Source organism: Doryrhamphus excisus, chromosome 20, assembly GCF_030265055.1.
Source record: "Doryrhamphus excisus isolate RoL2022-K1 chromosome 20, RoL_Dexc_1.0, whole genome shotgun sequence".
NCBI lineage: Eukaryota > Metazoa > Chordata > Actinopteri > Syngnathiformes > Syngnathidae > Doryrhamphus > Doryrhamphus excisus.
The window spans coordinates 10,722,405-10,743,381 of record NC_080485.1 but is presented as its reverse complement, the minus strand read 5'-3'; the positions used below and the strand labels follow the sequence as shown (position 1 = coordinate 10,743,381).

The 20,977-nt window shown below is 42.3% G+C and overlaps 2 protein-coding genes across 2 annotated transcripts; one reads left to right on the top strand and one right to left on the bottom strand.

The window, feature by feature from the left end:
• Positions 1-129: 129 nt before the first annotated feature.
• pno1 (partner of NOB1 homolog) lies at positions 130-2,991 on the top strand. The gene is made up of 7 exons (XM_058058655.1): positions 130-426; positions 508-654; positions 746-829; positions 1,448-1,508; positions 1,601-1,718; positions 1,806-1,876; positions 2,548-2,991. Exons 1-7 carry the CDS (start codon positions 241-243, stop codon positions 2,613-2,615), a joined length of 735 nt encoding a protein of 244 aa, XP_057914638.1. The 5' UTR covers positions 130-240; the 3' UTR covers positions 2,616-2,991.
• Positions 2,992-4,409: 1,418 nt separating this feature from the next.
• LOC131108024 (calcineurin subunit B type 1) lies at positions 4,410-20,935 on the bottom strand. The gene is made up of 6 exons (XM_058058656.1): positions 20,712-20,935; positions 13,601-13,640; positions 7,660-7,836; positions 6,703-6,762; positions 6,338-6,522; positions 4,410-4,685 (listed from the first exon to the last, which is right to left on the bottom strand). Exons 1-6 carry the CDS (start codon positions 20,712-20,714, stop codon positions 4,638-4,640), a joined length of 513 nt encoding a protein of 170 aa, XP_057914639.1. The 5' UTR covers positions 20,715-20,935; the 3' UTR covers positions 4,410-4,637.
• Between the last annotated feature and the right edge of the window lie 42 nt (positions 20,936-20,977).

The following is a 20,977-nucleotide window of genomic DNA, read 5'->3' as shown; positions in this document are numbered from 1 at the left end:
TAAAATCTTCCTCATTTATGAGGAACTGAAATTACAGTTGCGTGTAATATGGCATATAAACATATTTAATTTAGAAATTATCGTTAAGAATTGTTTTTTATTTGTGTTATTTTATTCAGGCGACATCGATGTGGCTCTTAGGGTCTTTCCGATTACACGAGGACAGCTTCATGCCTCGCTGTTCACATTCGCGATAATTTTCCCCTTTTTATTTGTCCTTTGTGAGTAAATTTTGAGAAAATGGACACGACAACAAATACAGAAATGGACGCTCGCACAGATGAACAAAATGACACCGACTCCTTTATTAAAGTGAAGTCTAAAAAGAGCCAAAAGCGGAAACACGATCCAGCAGACATGGACACGGACGGACCAGCAGCTAGCAAGAGGCCACAGTTTCCACCTATTTCTGCAGAAAATCTAAGGGTAAGCACAACACTTAACCTCTTAATATGTGTTAAATGCAATATAATGGGTTACAGTAATTAGCAATTTTTTTTATTCCAGGGGGCGGATCAGATGCGTAAAGTGGCCGTCCCTGCCCATAGGTACACCCCACTGAAGGACAATTGGATGAAAATCTACTCCCCCATCGTGGAAAACCTGCATCTTCAAGTTAGATTCAACCTCAAAACACGACACGTTGAAATTAAAGTGAGTGGTGTGGGACATGCTTTCATTTTTCCAACCTGGTGCCTTTTAACATGTATTATCCCCATGTAATGTAAATATCATTATTTTTCAGACTTGCAAAGAGACACAGGACATCAGCGCACTCACAAAAGCATCAGATTTTGTTAAAGCTTTCGTTCTGGGATTCCAGATAGAAGTAAGTATGTTGTTTACTGACAGCAAGCATAAACAATGTGTACTGTGATTTCAGGAAGTACATGAAAATGTTTGCAAGAACAAAAAACTAACAGAAGTAAACAAACCCGGACTGCTGTTGAGGGAGCAAAGCATACATTCATATACCATATTTTCTGCACGATAAGGCGCACTTAATACCTTAATTTTGTGTGCAATGAGTTCCAAAATGATAATATACTATTTTGGTAAGCCCCTGTTTGATGCAATGTAAAATCAGGATGAATAGAGATGCTTGCCATGATTAATTAATTACTTTAAATAGCGCAATCCAAACCTACACTTATGATATTATGCAAATGAGTGTGGTATGGCATCTTAAATTAGCAGCAGCTAGCAAGAATTCACAAATTTGCTCATATGTGATTTGACCTGGACACGTCATGCTGAATGATATCCTGTAAGAAAAATCTGCAAAACACAGATGGATGTAATGAATGAATCATTACACTTGTAGTAACAAGCTAATGGCTATCTATGTAAAGCACATAGATAGAGGAACCTGCTGAAGAAATACATGTTTTTGTGTTTTGTTTACATTGGGTCATGTTGCATAAACGCCACTATTACCTTTCCCCAGGATGCGCTGGCCCTCATCAGACTAGACGAGCTCTTTATAGAAACCTTTGATATCACAGACGGTAAGAATTAATGTCATTGTACTATTTTTTATATATATATTTTTTATCATGGTACAGCTGTTTAATTTCTGGTGGTTGTTATTGGGCTGCAGTGAAACCACTGAAAGGAGACCACTTGTCCAGAGCCATTGGAAGGATAGCAGGCAAAGGAGGAAAAACTAAATTCACCATCGAGAACGTCACAAAGACTCGCATTGTATTGGCAGAAACGTGAGTCGAATAATAATTAGTGATGTTTTTGAATGGAGGAATAGAATGAATGACTATATTTTTTGTGATTTATCGCTCTTTCGACAGAAAAGTGCACATATTGGGCTCCTTTCAAAACATTAAGATGGCCCGAACCGCCATATGTAACCTCATCCTCGGTAAGTCAGTTGGTTGTATATCCTCATATTTCTATGTACACAAAAGCCGCATTTCTCTCATATTGTTCACATGTGTCTAAATTTGTGATTAACAAGCATTCATAAGTCATTCTCCTCACAGGCGTGGCTTATTAGACAGCACAGGTTCTGGCCACAATAAAAGGCCACCCCACATGTCTAAATTTGTGGTTAACAAGCATTCATAAGTCATTCTCCTCACAGGCGTGGCTTATTAGACAGCACAGGTTCTGGCCACAATAAAAGGCCACCTCACGTGTCTAAATTTGTGGTTAACAAGCATTCATAAGTCCATTCTCCTCACAGGCGTGGCTTATTAGACAGCACAGGTTCTGGCCACAATAAAAGGCCGCCCCAAAATATGCAGTTGAGCTATATTTAACGGCGTTTGAGGGAAATGGTGCTCACTGACTAGTTTTCTTAGCCCCCCAATATCGTTATACTGCACATTTTGGAGTGGCCTTTTATTGTGGCCACTAATCAGCATCTTGATTTGCCACACCTGGGAGCGAGTCGAACTATAAATGCTCACAAACACAGATTTCTGAACAATATTTGTCTAAGCTAATCTTGTGAAAAATGGGACCACTCATTTTGGAGTGAATATTTCTTTATGTGGATTCATACAATTGGAAATGTCTCCCCCAATGCAGGAAGTCCACCTTCGAAGGTCTACGGCAACATCCGAGTGGTCGCTAGTCGAGCGGCTGAGAGATTCTGAAGGGTGATTGGTTGCTGTGTTTTATTTATCTCCATCACGGGTGATGAATTGCGGACATAACACCAGATGAGGGATGGATGATCAATCTGTATGATTTCTGTGTACAGTAAATTTGATAAATACAAATCACAAGAGCGTTTTTGTTTCCTAAGTGCCTCCAAGTTCAGACAGAGCATTGGCTTTTTCTAAAGACGTCATTTCTGTGAAGGACTTTGAATCAGGGGTGTTGAAACTTTTTCCATAGGTGAATAAGCGTATTATTTGTACAAACTTGGGACTATTAAGAAACAATATCTACAGTATCTCTACTGTACAGACTGAAATGGAAACTGAAAGCAGGACAATGCAATAAACTGGAGAGCAGTGCAGCATACAAGCATATTGAAGAGTACGTTTGTACAGATCTGCGCCAACATTGAAAGTACTCGCTGCCTCTCACCCCCCTCCTCCCCCCGACCGCCCTAAAGTGAGTAACCCACACTCAAATCCAACCATTTTTTGCATTCAAGTACAAAAACACACACAAAGGAACAACAAACATCAATATTTTTACGTTTATTTAAATCGTATTTCATTATTTTCATACAGTATCAAGTTTCCAACAGTCCCATAGCATAATATGCAGCATGCAGAAAAAAGAGTGAGGGGGGAAAAACCTTAAATATATTATCTGATAACCCCCCCCAACACAAACAAAAAACCCAAGTCCCTCAGAAAAAGAAGCACTTACAAACTAAAGCGTAGTCTGAACTATAGAGAACAGCTACATTGAAAATATACAAAAAATAAAAAACAATGTCCCCTTTAATGAGTTTGAGTACAGTGTGTATGTATATGTGTGTGTGTGTGTGGCAGTCAGACAGGATCAGATATGCAACCGTTTGAAATAGAAGCATGTGGCTGATCCGGCAAGAGAATACAAAAAAAAAATATATATATATATATATTATTCCACATAAGTTGAGATCATTTGGATTACCTCTCATGTACATTGACCAAAACATTTGGCAACATCCGCACTGTGGACCGGTAAATTCTTAAATATATTCACATCACCATCCATGTGTAAACAAGAGGATCAGTTCAAACATGTTCATCTACATGCACAACAAAAAAATGAAAAAAAATGAATAAAATAAAATTCCATGTCATGCAAGCACAGGGAGGCCAAAGCCGTGCAGTGCAGAGCTTTGGGAGTTTGGGATAAAGGGGTATATATGTAGAGGGGTGAACGAGGGAGGGGGGGCGGGTGTTCCAGTTTTACATCCCGACTGAAAAAAAAGTCCTGTTGAGAGCAGCATCTGTGGTGGTCCGCCTCCATCTTCTCAAGTCGGAAGCACTTTTCCCTTGCAAGACTAAAAAATGTCTTTTTCTATTTCTTTTCTCCCTGCTCGTTCATCGCCTGGTGAAGTGATGGGAAGTTAAAAAAAAAATGTAAATACTTCAAAAACAGCATATACAGCCTATGCCATCCGAGGTTCAGCAAGAAGTCTTCTTCACGGTTAAATACTCATTCCAGGCCCGTCTAGTGAGGACAAAAGCCTTAAAACTGTGTTATATGCATGCTTGTATGTGTTTTTAAGCTAGTTTGAGTCAACTAAAGCTCTGCATGGAGCCTGGTGGGTTGCGTGTGGATATGTTCCGCTTGGCACTTCATACCCTAGTAGCTAGTTATGTACTGTCAAGTGTGAATTCATGTAAAAAAAAAATAAAAAAAATCAAACAAAACACAAGCTACTCCTCTGCCTCATCCAAAATGTCTTTCAGGTCCGTTTTAATCATTAAAAAAAAAAAAAAAAAGTGACCGGTAGTAGCACTTGCTCTTCACTTAACACTTTAGCAAGGCTATTCCCAGTCGCAGGGCAAAAAAAAAAAAAAAAAAAGATAATTCTTCCACTGATGGAATCCGGAGCGTGTTGTTTTTTTTTTCTAGTTGAGCAGATCTTCAGAGATGGAGGAGAAAGCGACTGGAGGGGGGACGAGGAGAAGGAGGAGGAAGAAGAAGACGACGACAGGGAGCGCTCACACGTCCACCACCATCTTTTTGTGTATATCCAGACCGCCGACCACCTGGGAGGAGAAACGGCAGAAGAAATGTGGCCAAAGCGCACCCCAAACCTCCACACCAAACTCATCCAAGCGTGCTGGAACGTAAAAGGTCCCTCCCAACAAAGATGGAAGCATCCATTCATTCATTTTCCACTGCTTATCCTTTTTATCCTTACAAGGGTGAACCAAGATGCTAATGATGCTGTTTAATGCAACAACATTGTTATTATGGAGGTTGGTTCAGTGATGATATTCCTAAGAGGCTCCTTTGTCAAACAGATGACACACTTTTATCTGACTACAATCATCAGGAGCTATTTATAATATTCTTTTTTTTTTCTTCAGGCAAGTTCCAGACGTTTTGTTACAGGAAATTGCCTTGCATCATCCAACAAACTGTTCTAATAACAACATGTATTGCACATCAACAATAAATTAGAGACATATACATATATGGACAGTCAAAGGCAACATATCTAATGATATATAATATCTGCTTCAATGGTTTATATATATATATATATATTTCCTTATACTGAAAGCTGGTTGTAATATTTTAATACTACAATAATCCCTCATCACTTTGCACTTGATCAGTTTTTCAGAAACTTGCCTATTTTTAGCCAAAAAGTTTGCAAGTTTGGCGTTTTCAAGCATAAAAACAGCTACATGAACTAAAATAGAAATATAAGGCATTCAGAAGACACATTCAAAGACATATGTAGTACTCTACACTGGTCAGTGATGTTATTGATGCGACCGCAGGAAGTACTGAAATCAACAGGAAGTTGAAAAAAAAACAATGCTAACATGTATGAGTCTATATTATATCTTGTTTTTTGTTATTATGTCTACTATATTGGGTAATACCAGTGTAAAGGTGACTATAGGGGTGCTATTTCGTGTCTAGAGGGCTCTAATAAGGTGAAAAACTGATATTGGTATTTCTATGCTATAATTATGAAAATATTTCACAAATAAATACAAAATCGTACTTTCAATTAACCATGACCGCAGGAAGTACTGAAAATGAACAGGAAGTTAAAAAAAAACAATGCTAACATGTATGAGTCTATATTATATCTTGTTTTTTGTTATTATGTCTACTATATTGGGTAATACCAGTGTAACGGTAACTATAGGGGTGCTATTTCATGTCTAGAGGGCTCTAATAAGGTGAAAAACTGATATTGGTATTTCTATGCTATAATTATGAAAATATTTCACTAATAAATACAAAATTGTACTTTCAATTAACCATGACCGCAGGAAGTACTGAAATGAACAGGAAGTTAAAAAAAATCAATGCTAACATGTATGAGTCTATATTATATCTTGTTTTTTGTTATTATGTCTACTATATTGGGTAATACCAGTGTAACGGTAACTATAGGGGTGCTATTTCATGTCTAGAGGGCTCTAATAAGGTGAAAAACTGATATTGGTATTTCTATGCTATAATTATGAAAATATTTCACTAATAAATACAAAATCGTACTTTCAATTACCCATGATAAACGAGTGTAAATGCTGACTTTTGATTGGATCTCATAAGCGGGTGTACCTAATGTTGTGTCCAGTGAGTCACACATGTTAGCTCACTTGTGCTTGCGTCAGAGACAACAAAGACCGCATCAGCACAAACGTCAACATAAAATAAAAAAAGAACTTACGGCGCAGAATTCTTCAAAGGATATCCTGCCGTCGCCGTCCTTGTCGGCGTTGATGATGGTCTTGTCCACAATCTGCTGGAGCTGCGTGTCCTTCAGGTTGTTTCCCACCATCATCTTCAAAACCTGGAAGAGCTCGCCGTTGGAGATGTAGCCGTCCTTGTCCATGTCGTAGATTCGGAAGGCGACTGCGTGGGACGAGGGGCAGGGTAGCACGGACCAAAAGACGTTACATCACTCACCATGACAACTACCTTGTTTACGTGTTCCTAATAAGTCGGAAAAGGCTCAATTCTAGCAGGGAGTGTAGCTAAGTGGATATGCTTCCTGTACTGTTGCGATTCAGTCTGTGATGACGTTGAACTTACATCGAAGTTTCTGTTCCTTGTCGCCTTTGACGCTGAACTGCGACACGCCCTCGATGAACTCTGCGGCGGCAGATAGTGAGGATTAGTGCCGACAACTCAATTACACAAAACACAACATGCTAGGTTAATTGGCGACTCCAAATTGTCCATAGGTATGAATGTGAGTGTGAATGGTTGTTTGTCTATATGTGCCCTGTGATTGGCTGGTGACCAGTCCAGGGTGTACCCCGCCTCTCGCCCGAAGACAGCTGGGATAGGCTCCAGCACCCCCGTGACCCTTGTGAGGATAAGCAGTAAAAAAATGAATGAATGAATGAACAGCATGTTATTGTTACATATGGAGCATTGGATGTGTTCAAGGGGGCTGTACGGTTAGCGCGCAGACCTCACAGCGAGGAGACCCGGGTTTGATCCCACCCTCGGCCATCTCTGTGTGGAGTTTACATGTTCTCCCCGTGCATGCGTGGGTTTTCTCCAGGCAAAAACATGCTAGGTTAATTAGCGACTCCAAATTGTCCATATGTATGAATGTGAGTGTGAATGGTTGTTTGTCTATATGTGCCCTGTGATTGGTTGGCGACCCCGCCTCTCGTCTAAAGACAGCTGGGATAGGCTCCAGCACCCCCGCAACCCTCGGGAGATAAGCGGTAGAAAATGAATGAATGAATGAATGATGTGTTCAAGGTGTGCTTGAAGCTAATTGCTGTGTGGCTACAGGCTACAAATGACCACCGGGGCCGCTCTTTGGACACCCTTGCTCTATGGTCTACCTTTGTTTCCTTGTCACTGGTTTCCTCCTGCCTGTGGCTTATAATACACAGTGTTCTGTTTTTACTATGTTCAGCTTATTAACGGTTCCCTACTGCCTTGGTTTCCTACTAACCTATTGGTTATTGATTATGTGCCTTACTGCCTTTATGACCTATTATTGGTTTCTTCTAGCTGTGTGGCACCCACCTTTAAAGTCCACTTCCCCGTTGCCGTCAGTGTCGAATATGTCGATGACCCTCTGCACCAGAGGGTTCTGTTGCAGTTCCGGCAGCGACATGAACTCCTCCACGCTGAGCGAGCCCGAGTTATCGAGGTCTAGTTTCTTAAAGCGTTTCCCCAGCCGCTTAATCTCATCAGCATCGACTGGGTGGGGAAAAAGGGGGCAAGGGCGGAAAAGACGGGAGTTGAGAGACACATAACGTGTTATTTGCACCTTGTTATAATCACAAAAGACAAAGAATGCAGTAACCTGTTAAGTAGACATGAGACAGTCAGAGCACTTTATTTGACAGGAAATACAACAACAACAACAACAACAAAAGAAGAAGCCAGACTAGTCCTTGCTGGCACATGAATAAGCTGTCACCAAGACGCTGCCACTTCCAACTAGGTCAAGGACGAGACTCCATATTGCATGGTAGCAAGCTGCAGATGGTACACTGTGTCCTGATCCAACCACTTTATTACTGATTCTTACATGTTGGAGAATTACTGCTTATTTTTTAAACAAACTAGTCATGATAATGACCCCGAGTTGTCCAATCTATTGTAAATACAGTAATCCCTTGTTTAGCACAGTTTATTGTTTCTGGAGCTGACGGTGATTAGTCAATTTCGGTGAAGTAGGATTCCTCGTACAGATCATTAATGCGTTCCAGAAGGTCCGACTAAAACCAAAACAGACTGTAACCAAAGCAAATTTTCCTGTAGAAAATAATGTCAATGATATGAATGTTTAATGGATTCAAGTCCACATTATGGCTGCACGGCGGACGAGTGGTTAGCGCGCAGACCTCACAGCTAGGAGACCCGAGTTCAATCCCACCCTCGGCTAGCTCTGTGTGGAGTTTGCATGTTCTCCCTGTGCATGCGTGGGTTTTCTCCGGGTACTCCGGTTTCCTCCCATATTCCAAAAACATGCTAGGTTAATTGGCGACTCCAAATTGTCCATAGGTATGAATGTGAGTGTGAATGGTTGTTTGTCTATATGTGCCCTGTGATTGGCTGGCCACCAGTCTCTTGCCTGAAGACAGCTGGGATAGGCTCCAGCACCCCCCATGACCCTCGTGAGGATAAGCAGTAGAAAATGAATTAATGAACAGCATGTCATTGTTACATTTGGAGCATTGGATGTGTTCAAGGGGGCTGCATGGCGGACTAGTGGTTAGCGTGCAGACCTCACAGCTCGGAGACCCGAGTTCAATCCCGCCCTCAGCCATCTCTGTGTGGAGTTTGCATGTTCTCCCCGTGCATGCGTGGGTTTTCTCCGGGTACTCCGGTTTCCTCCCACATTCCAAAAACATGCTAGGTTAATTGGTGACTCCAAATTGTCCATAGGTATGAATGTGAGTGTGAATGGTTGTTTGTCTATATGTGCCCTGTGATTGGCTGCCTCTCGCAGGGTAAGCGGTAGAAAATGAATGAATGAATGAAAGTCCAAATTATCACAAAATGCAATTAAATCAATTGGGTTTATTTTCAATAGAATTGTATGATATTGTGCCATAAACAGAAAACAGGAAACCAAATGACACTTTTTATGGTTCACATTGTCGCAAAAAAGCCAAAGTGTAATCATACACGGCAATAACAAAGCCAGCTGTTAATTACTATACAAGCCCGTCCACACGTGGTCACATGACCCTGGCGGCCAAACCCAAAAGACAATGTGCTGTCATCTGAGCTCCCCGAGTGACTCCAGCTATATATTCATCGGCTTGCGTGGTTTCTTTCTGACCCACATGCGGGCAGCCTTGTTGGAATCACTGATAAGAACTGAGATGTGTGCCAACTGTCATGGCCGCAGAGAAGCAAGAGAGTGAGATGTTCTCACAACCGTGCAGAGACGAGAGAGACGGACGTGGGTTGTGTTTATGGGTTTTGGACGCCCGGACAGGCTGTGCTGCATCAGCTCGTTGACTATGCACCGCGTCGGGAAGGGGAGGGGGGACGGAGAGGCCACATTAAAAGGAGCACTGAATAAGAAAACTGTCCTGATATACGTATTTCATTGCTCGATACAGCGCTCTTTTCCAGACACTGTTACCAGTTTGGGCGGCACGGCGGTCGAGTGGTTAGCGTGCGTACCTCACAGCTAGGAGACCAGGGTTCAATTCCACCCTCATCCATCTCTGTGTGGAGTTTGCATGTTCTCCAACGTGCATGCGTGGGTTTTCTCCGGGTACTCCGGTTTCCTCCCACATTCCAAAAACATGCTAGGTTAATTAGCGACTACAAATTGTCCATAGGTATGAATGTGAGTGTGAATGGTTGTTTGTCTATATGTGCCCTGTGATTGGCTGGCGACCTGTCCAGGGTGTACCCCGCCTCTCGCCCGAAGACAGCTGGGATAGGCTCCAGCACCCCCCGCGACCCTCGTGAGGAAAAAAGCGGTAGAAAATGAATGAATGAATGAATGTTACCAGTTTGACTTGCAGCTTGATCATCACAATTTAGAGGTACTTATGAAGAATTGTGGATATAAGCGACCGAAATTAACTTTCTCGGGGGTGTTCGGGGCATCACCATCCGGTAGGAGACCCCAGGGCTGACCTAGGACACGATGGAGGGATTACGTTATGTCTCTCAGCTGGCTTCCCCTATTGAGACTGCTGCCCCCGCGATTATTGAATATAATAAACACTACATGCACCAAAATCTGTGTTACTAGGCAAAAGGAACCCATTCAACCCCCACCTGTTGACCAACATAAACCCTTAACCTGATCACAAACAATTATCTATTAATGACTAAAACCCACAACCTGCAGCTTATAGTGTCGCCCCTTCATCTTACACAAAAGGTAAGCTTAAGTAGACTTACATACATGGACATATGACACGCAAGCTAAGCAGTTGAGTCGCTGAGTGTTGAGCCACAACGTAGGTGAAGAAAAAAAAAAAAAAGCTAGTTACATAATACGGAAAGGTAGAGTGTGACCGCTAGAGTCCAAGCTTTCTGAAGAGAAGAGATAAAGAACATTGGAACATACAAGATCAAATGTGTGCATTGTATGTGTGTATGTATTACAGCACATTCCCAATTACAGCGCAAGCGGGAGGTGGGCGTTTATTGGAATAAAGCAATGAATTAGAGAGAGGCAGTTGTCTCTCAAATTTTTTTTTTGGCTTTGATAATGATTTGGAGAACACAAGAAAGTGGACGGGCAAAGCATAGTTCTCTTGGACCAAATGGTCATTTGTTAAAAAGTACCAAGCAGCAGCAGCAGAACCAATGTTGTAATTACAAAACAACAAATGGCTCAGCTAGCATTACTAGCACTGTTTGATAAGCTCATTGTAAACAATGTCCGACATGATAGAGTTAAAAAAAGTTATCCTCCCATTTTGTGTGGAAGTGGTACATGTTTTGCTTATTACATTTGAAACACTGTCCTAAGTTCATTCATTCATTTTCTACCGCTTATCCTCACGAGGGTCGCGGGGGGTGCTGGAGCCTCTTCGGGCGAGAGGCGGGGTACACCCTGGACTGGTCGCCAGCCAATCACAGGGCACATATAGACAAACAACCATTCACACTCACATTCATACCTATGGACAATTTGGAGTCGCTAATTCACCTAGCATGTTTTTGGAATGTGGGAGGAAACCGGAGTACCTGAAGAAAACCCACGCATGCACGGGGAGAACATGCAAACTCCACACAGAGCTAGCAGAGGGTGGGATTGAAATCGGGTCTCCTAGCTGTGAGGTTTGCGCGCTAACCACTCGCCCACCGTGCAGCCATAATGTGAACTTGAATCCATTAAACATTCATATCATTGACATTATTTTTTACAGGAAAATTTGCTTTGGTTACAGTCTGTTTTGGTTTTAGTCGGACCTCCTGGAACGCATTAATGATCTGTATGAGGAATCCTACTTCACTGAAATTCACTAATCACCGTCAGGTCCAGAAACAATAAACTTTGAAACCGGAGTACCCGGAGAAAACCCACACATGCACGGGGAGAACATGCAAACTCCACACAGAGATGGCCGAGGGTGGGATTGAACTCGGGTCTCCTAGCTGTGAGGTCTGCGCGCTAACCACTCGACCTCCTAACAACAAAGCAGTCATAAAAGTGCAAAAGTCATCTCCATACTATGTGAAACTAGTACATTGCTTCACTTGTGAAAGTGTGCCAATGGAGATGGTTTCTGTGTGCTGTTCAGGAAATCGGGTCGTTACTAGGACTACAAAAAAAAAAAAAAGGAGATGCACCACTCAGCTCGCACACACCGATCCGATTTTGAGTGTTCTCGCTGTAAGAGGTGAGTGCAGCCACTTCCTGCATTATGCTGATTGCTATCATAATGTATAGCTCGGCCTGTATGCAGCACCCGAGCTGGGCAGCGCATGGTATTATTTATAGCTACGCAGTCATTAGAAAACCCCTGACAACCCCCCCCACCACCACCACCACCACCGGGACTGTCACCACTGACAGTGATTCCCAACCTCAGGGAAATCCCTTAGCAACAAGAAAGTCCGGTTGTCCCTGCAGGCTGCTCCAGACGGGTTATTGATGAAACAGTGGCTATACTGATGAGACACATTCATGGTAATAGTAAACTACGCCACCAAAACTGTGTGTGGGGGCGGGGTTTGTGGGTCTAAACTATCAAGAATGGGGCTAAACTATGTAGAATATATTACACATGGTGGTCCCCTATTATGCAAAACAGACTTTTAATGATTTTCAAACCCTAATGCGTCCCTAGAGTCTGTTTATGAGCACCAAATACAAAAAAAATTATAATTCGCAGCTGATGGGGTTAAACTAAGAGAGGCTGTAAATATCCCTGACTGAGGTCCTTGATGGGTTCAGCTCGGGGGCATTCATCATCCAACCCCTGCATGGTGGCACCATGCCTGGGGAGGAATGCTTGGAAGGCCCACGGTCTAAGTATGGACGATGTGCTTATGTGGTTATTTGGAATATGTCGAGGTCTTGCTTGGGTGAATATACGGTATAAAAATGGCAACCCTTATATAAGGCGGTTGTTACTATGATCTACTGCAGGGGTCTCAAACTTGCGGCACGCAGGCCAAATGGGGCCCGCAGGACGCTATAGTTTCAGGCCCCCGCGTTGATATGACAGTTTAATGTGCGAGTTTGATATGGATGCTGTATGGTATCATGTACCCAGAAATTACAGCTTAAATTATTTATTTTTTCATCTTATTTTATGTAGAAAAATACAAATTAAGATATTTGAGAACAGTGGAATGTTTTATCAGAACTTTTCTTGTCGAAAACCGAAACCAAAGCACTGAAAAAGTGAAGGTTATAGCAGTACAAGCATTAAACAGAGTTTATTTATTTATGTTTCTGTTTTTAATAAATATGTTTTTTTTAACCTGATGTGGCACAGCCTCACACAGACACTAGCTCAAGTGGCCCCCCAGGTAATAATTTGAGTTTGAGACCCCTGATCTACTGTGTTGGGGGATCTCTGTGTGGAAGAGATGCAGATTTGATTGACAGTTAACAAATAGTCACTAATGTGCTGCAGCACCGCCTCCCAGAAGACTCAAACGGAATAGTATTGGTTCACAGTCAAAGCGAGTTGTAATTTCCGCTAAATTCACAAATTTGGCACCTCAACACATACGATCAACTCTTGAGCCCAAGTGTCAGACTTCCTAATCAGGCGTAATTGCAATGAGGTCATCCTTTCAGTCCCTGAGCTGGATCTTCAAATTACAGAACGTCCCATTGGCGTCCTCGTTGCTCATTAAAAACGGATGCAGCCTGTAGTAGGCCCATTTTTAGCCCCTTGCCTCTCAACCGTGTCCTTGCTGTGTGTAAAATGTGCCGACAACACCACAGCTCGATTCTCGACACAGAGCTGAGATTATCATCAGGTGGAGAAAGTGAAGTTTTTTAAAAGGAAATACTTACAATGCGAGCACATCTCCAGGGGGTAACTGGCTTCATTTCCCTGAGGAGAGATGAAAAACAGAGGTTACTGATATTGGTATGAGCGAGTTCACAAAAATACTTCCCATAGGAGTCACTGAGGGGGCAATGGCGATGATGGTTGGTGGTGATGATGAAACTGAGCCAGCGATTGATTTTCGAGCAGCTTCATCTACAGCCAGCTTTATTGTATTGTCCCTCGTGGTGCAATACATCTTCATTTTGAACAAATAACACCTCTAAAATCTTTCCTCTGCTACTAATTGTTAATCAAAAAACAGCACTAAGGCACCAAGAGCAACAGTAATAACCATTAGCTATGGGCAAAATAGACACCAGCTGATAATCGGGTTCCTGTGGATGGGATTGGTAATGTTTTTATTTCATTTGAACATGCATCAGATTACAATTGAATGCATCACATAGTCAGTTCACAGTTCCACATGTCCAAAAGGAGTAGGAAGAAGCAAAGCTTATTAAATCCTACCCCTCCATCTGGTACTTTTACAATCAGTAACTGTTATATTTGTTCACTTCCTGCTTTCCATAATAATTTTTTTTTAATTTTTTAATTTTTTGTCCCGTACCGAAGTACGAGGTGATATGACCATACAATGACAGAATGGGTACCATAGTAAGTGTCAATATAGTGATATGTATAGCACATCATGACTGGTTCAAGACTCTTCATCCTTGTATTTAGCAAACATCAACTGCTTGTATTGTTTCTTGAATTGGCTCATCGTTGTGCATTGTTTGATTTCCTTACTCAATCCATTCCATAGTTTGATTCCACATACTGAAATGCTATGGCTTTTTAACTTATTGTTTCAAATGTAGTTCTTCCCTGAGATCATATTTCTCCTCTCTTGTAGAGAAGTATTGGATGACATTTTTAGGTAATTGGTTGTTTTTAGCCTTATGCATTATTTTAGCTGTTTGAAGATGAACTATATCAGCAAGTTGAAGTATTTGTGATTTTAGAAATAAGGAGTTAGTATGTTCTCTGTAGGCGGCATTATGAATTATCCTTACTGACCTTTTATGCAGTACATTTAGCGAGTGAAGATTGCTTTTATAGTTATTTTTTGACATTTCCTTAGGTCATCCATGAAAGCAGACCCTAATATCTTTGTGTTTTGCCTAAAAATATTCACAAACACATCAGCTTGGACTTTGGAAAACAGTGATCAACATTTTTGCCTCATTTCTGATTGGTTTTGTAGACCAAACCACTTACCGTTGTGGTGCCTAACCGGTTACTTGATTAATCGAAACAACAAGCTTCAGCTTAAATCGACAAAAAAAAAAAATACTGATACTGTTGTACAGATTGTGTACCTGTAAGAATACCTAATGTCATACCTCAAATAATACACAACAACACACAAAGCGGGCCCAGAGCCACTTATGTCATCTGGCTTACGGCCTTGCAGACTTACCTCACAGAGCATTGTGGTATTTTAAGAACAGCAAGGAGACAGAGGTGACACGGAATTAAGTCATGGGAGCGACTTAGCTTTTGACACAGATTTCAAACTAAAACCAACAGCGCTTCATTACTACATGCAGAACGGCAAGCCAGACGCGGCTGACAACAAACAGGGTTGAGTTTCAGCATAGCACACAACAACACCGCCATTGAGCGTGGGTGTGCTGTTACCCGTAGTGACAATTCGATACCTTTTAGAACACTATAGGACAATACAAAAGCTGTTCATTCAAAAAAAACTGAAAAAACATCCTGAGGCTCAGAGCTAACGGTCTTCACATAATGCACAAGCTAAGACTAACAACACACAGTTTGCCCAGCCTGTTCATCCTTGTTTAAAAATACAGTATGATCAGCCACCAAAGTTGATTAGGAACTAATGATAACTTCTCCAGCCTGGGAACCTCACTCATTCATTACTCACTGGTATTAGTCATAGGTGTACACAGTATTGCTGTATTTACAAAAAACATCTGGTTAGCCGGGGCGGCACGGCAGTGCGCAGACATCACAGCTAGGAGACCAGGGTTCAATTCCACCCTCGGGCATCTCTGTGTGGAGTTTGCTGTTCTCCCCGTGCATGCGTGGGTTTTCCTCCCACATTCCAAAAACATGCTAGGTTAATTGGCGACTCCAAATTGTCCATAGGTATGAATGTGAGTGTGAATGGTTGTTTGTCTATATGTGCCCTGTGATTGGCTGGCGACCAGTCCAGGGTGTACCCCGCCTCTTGCCCGAAGACAGCTGGGATAGGCTCCAGCACCCCCGCGACCCTCGTGAGGAAAAAGCGGTAGAAAATGAATGAATCTGGTTAGTCGCACTTGGGAAGTACAAGTGGATATAAGGAGACTTACAGCAAAGCAGATTTTGTTTGGAGAATTACAGGAAGTACAGAAGCAACTCCAGTCACTTCCTCTGCAGCGATACTCACTGAGCACGTCTGTGAGTACAGAGGCTGACTGCCTAGTGCAGTCTCATCAATAATGGATCCCTTATTCGCAATCAATCAGACCTTTTGCAAACACAAAACACATTTTTGCATATGGAAGAGGATGGCTGGCAGCAACACTATGGCCAACTCCAAAAAACACCCCTAATTATAGACTTTCAGCACCCAGTCACCAATGTGAAAGACATGATGATGAGGGGGCGCAACAGATCCGACTCGAGCACGCAGAATTCATACATTAAAAAAAAATACTATTATTATTTATTGACATTTTTCAATGTGTCACTGTCTCATGACAAACCCACGAGTTCTAATTTTGACGTGAAAACGTGACCTACGATATTAGCATAGCCCAACAATCAATGAAAACAATACTGTCACTTCCTGTCCAAGGAAGAAAGTGTTCACATCAAAAATCCTGTGGCTAAATCAGCTATTAGCTATGAATTTTGCTAATTTCCAACACCAGGGATGGACTTTGACTTTTGACTTTTTCCAGCAGGAAGATACTTTAGCAAGATATTATATTGTGTAACTGCAGATTTTGTCAGTACATCCATCCATCCATTTTCTAGGCCGCTTATCCTCACAAGGGTCACGGGTATGCTGCAGCCTAGTGCTGCAGCAATGTAATATTTTCCAGCAGGAAGATATTTTGACAAGATGTAATATTGTGTAACTGCAGATTTTGTCAGTACATCTATCCATCCATCCATCCATTTTCTAGGCCGCTTATCCTCACTAGGGTCACAGGTATGCTGGAGCCTATCCCAGCTATCTTCGAGCGAGAGGGGGGGTACACCCTGGACTTAGCTATGAATTTTGCTAATTTTCAACACCAGGGATAGACTTTGACCGTATGAGCTAAAATCAAAGACAGATGGAAGCGTACATCATAGGATGTGGGCGGGGCATGGATACAAACTTTTCTGTTCAGTCCGACGATGCACCACAAAAATGTAAACATTAATAACTCAGCTCCGCAAAGTCCGATCTTGGTCATAATTGACACGTATGATGAAAATTACATCATGAAGCTATGCGTTGGTCACAACACCAACCAGGGGCAAAAGGAAATTACAAAAATTGGAGCTTCAATTGGTCTTAAATCTATCCAATAGCAGTCGATTGCGGTGTGTTTTTGTCAAGTACTTCAGAGCGATAATGGCTGCAGTATCCGCTCATGAAGGCAGTAACGCCTGCATCACTCCCTGCAGCACATCAGTGTATTGAACACCAGGATAGATGGGCGGCCAAAGTGAGAGTACGACTGATCCATCTATCGTGCAGGGAAGCAAGCACCATTTTGAACTACAGAAGTCCTGTAAATTATTATTAAAAAGCCTAGAATGGGGAGTTATCTTAGGGGAAGAATGACAAAACTTTATTTACAAGGTCCTCCTTCTTGTGGCATTCAGATTTGGTTCTGTAAACACATTGCAGGCAATCTCCTGCTCCAGACATACATAAAAAAACACAGTAAAAAGCATCACTTATTTTACTATACAATCCTACTACAGTATGTGTGTCAGCTGTAATCCTGTCCACTATTTCTATCCCTACAAAAAGGTCCTGAAGGCCTCATAATGCATGTTAACCAGCATCTGATGCGATAAACCCAGTAACACTCCATGCACTTCTTGATGTGTGCATTCATGAGGCTTATTCACAGTAAACGCCTCATGTTCTTTAATTCAACGCAATTCAAAGCAATGTCACCAAGGCTAATTGACACAAGATAGGTGAAAAGTATTGGGACGTGCCTCTTAAGCAATTAATGAATCCGTTTTGAAAGGTTAGACTAGAGTTTGAATCCTAATTCATTATTCCATCTTTGTGGGAAAACTTTAGGGAAGGTTCCAGAATACACATAAAAGCATGCTTGGATAAGTTTGGTGTGGACGAGTACCCACCCAACAGTATTGAGATGAAGTAGAACAGAGTCAGCAGTGGTCTGTGACTTCTCAAATGGAAAAAATAATAAATTGTCCACAGACACATTTTCCCAGAAGACTGGAAGTTATTAAAGGAATAGCCACATACCCAAATACATTGTATATACAGTGAACATTTGTTGCATTAACTATAAATGCACAGATTCAACAACGTTTGGCTGACCACAGCCACTGGTACAGGTATTGGTACTGGTGCCAACCACCGCAGTGATGCACTGGGAGAATAAATGCAGATTGAGTGGGATGCTGGATTTGTGCAAGTGCAGCTCTTATCTCTTCAGAGTCCAGCTTGATTGCGCAGCAGCATATGGCCTCCATGGATCAATCCGCTATATTGTATGTGCTGCTGCAAATGTGCACCCAAAACCCAACACCCGCCCACTCCACACACACACACACACACACAATTCCACCTCAGGGCGCTCAATATTGTCATTTGACAGACCACAAGTTGGCACGCCATGTGCAGTATATTATGTATAGGTGCTGAATTCTGCATAGAAAAGCCATATAAGCAGAATGAGTTTTTGCAAGCTGTGTTTTACTTAACTACACAAATAGCAAAGTTGGCAACATAAATAAGCTCAGTTGTGACATAATCTTCCTGCTTCTTAACCCATTTCTCCTCTGGACGTCTTTTTAGGTATGGATTACTTACACAGACGTACACGATACAAATCAACATTACTTAACATACACTAGACTACCATCTTCCTGCACCATGCATTTCCCCTTTAATTCAGTTATCACTGTCCAGGGTGTACCACGCCTTTCGCTCAAAGTCAGCTGGAATAGGCTCCAGCATACCCCCATGACCCTAATGAGAATAAGCGGCATAGAAAAAGAATGGATGGAAATCACAGGCACTATCTTTAATTCAATTTATTCTGCTTGAGTCAAAAATTCATTCATTTTCGATGCCGCTTATCCTCATTAGGGTCCATCACGGGTATGCTGGAGCCTAGTGCAGCAGCAATGCAAGATTTTCCAGCAGGAAGATACTTTGACAAGATGTAATATTGTGTAACTGCAGATTTTGTCAGTACATCCATTTTTTAGGCCGCTTATCCTCACTAGGGTCACGGGTATGCTGAAGCCTAGTGCTGCAGCAAAGCAATATTTTCCAGCAGGAAGATACTTTGACAAGATGTAATATTGTGTAACTGCAGATTTTGTCAGTACATCCATCCATCCATTTTCTAGGCCGCTTATCCTCACTAGGGTCACGGGTATGCTGGGGCCTAGTGCTGCAGCAATGCAATATTTTCCAGCAAGAAGATACTTTGACAAGTTGTAATATTGTGTAACTGCAGATTTTGTCAGTACATCCATCCATATATTTTCTAGGCCGCTTATCCTCAATAGGGTCACGGTTATGCTAGAGCCTAGTGCTGCAGCAATGCAATATTTTCCAGCAGGAAGATACTTTGACAAGTTGTAATATTGTGTAACTGCAGATTTTGTCAGTACATCCATCCATCCATCAATTTTCTAGGCCGCTTATCCTCACTAGGGTCACGGGTATGCTGGAGCCTAGTGCTGCAGCAATGCAATATTTTCCAGCAGGAAGATACTTTGACAAGTTGTAATATTGTGTAACTGCAGATTTTGTCAGTACATCTATCCATTTTCTAGGCCGCTTATCCTCACTAGGGTCACGGGTATGCTGGAGCCTATCCCAACGGTCTTCGGGGGAGAGGAGGGGTACACCCTGGACTGGTCGCCAGCCAATCGCAGACTTGAGTCAAACAATTTGGGCCAAATACGCCACTTAAGTGCAAAACTATGCTTTAGCTATGCACGTTGTAACGCAAGATGGCAGTGAACCGTGGAGTCGTTCATTCAATCATTCACTGAAGAAGTGATTCGGTATGTGCGTTTTGGTTTGTTCCCGGCAAAAAGATGAAGTGCACTAACATTGAAAGACTCTAGCAACATGAAACCGTTACTTACATGCTAGCAAAATTAACATAACCGTTTTAGTACTTTTACAGCATTTGTTTGAATGTCAACTTAATCAATCCATGACTTTTGAGTGTTTTAAAAGACTATTTAATGTTCTTTTGCAGGTATCACCATACATTTGAAAGACAGCGTCAATCCCAGCTCGAATCCTGTTCTGTTCTGTACAATCTGATGGTCACTCTACCGATGCCTTGTGGTTACTAGGCAACCTCACCTTCACTTATTTAATACATAATGAGCAGTCAGTACGATGCAGTCTAGTGGCCACTCGCTACAGCGCTTTTCTTATGGGTCTTTCATTGCAAACGTAACATTTGGCTATTATGCAAACTGCATTGTTGCAAATGTCAACACACACATTTCTCACAACGATGAGTCTGCACAAAAACACACGACGTTCCCGTCTGCAGTCTGGCTGGCTTTCCTGTATGGATTTGTGTCACCAAAACTAAAAAAAAAAAAAAAAAAAAAGCAGTGACAGTTCAGACGAGAAGGGATCAAGAGAAGCGAATGTGGGCCAAAGGCTTCAGGCTGCTGGTTGACAGCCTCCGGGTATTGCACAGAGGAGCCAACAGTGGCGGCTAAAGCATGATCCCCACCTCGGGTGCTCGTTGTGGTCAGCTTTTAACCCAAATAATCAAAAACAGTTGATTACTCAATGCAAAAAGACGCGGGCCTGCTCACTATGGAGGAGTATTTACCAGTCGCAGGGTGAAAACAGTAGCCGCTTACCATGGTGCCGTTCGGATGATCGAATCCAGGCGACGTGGACAGAGATACAGCAAGTGGGAGTCGGTGGGTTGCCGTGCGGGGGCGAGGAACGCTCAACACACCACCGCGGTGGAGGGGGGAGGGGGTGTCACTTCTCTGCTTTTACACCCAGCTTTGGGGCTCTCTTTTCAGCCTCGCTCGCCTTCGCCGAAGCGGTGACTGCAGCGGCGAGGAAGGGAGGGAGAGCCACTGGGCGGGGACAGTAAGGCGGAGGAGGGGGCTCGTTT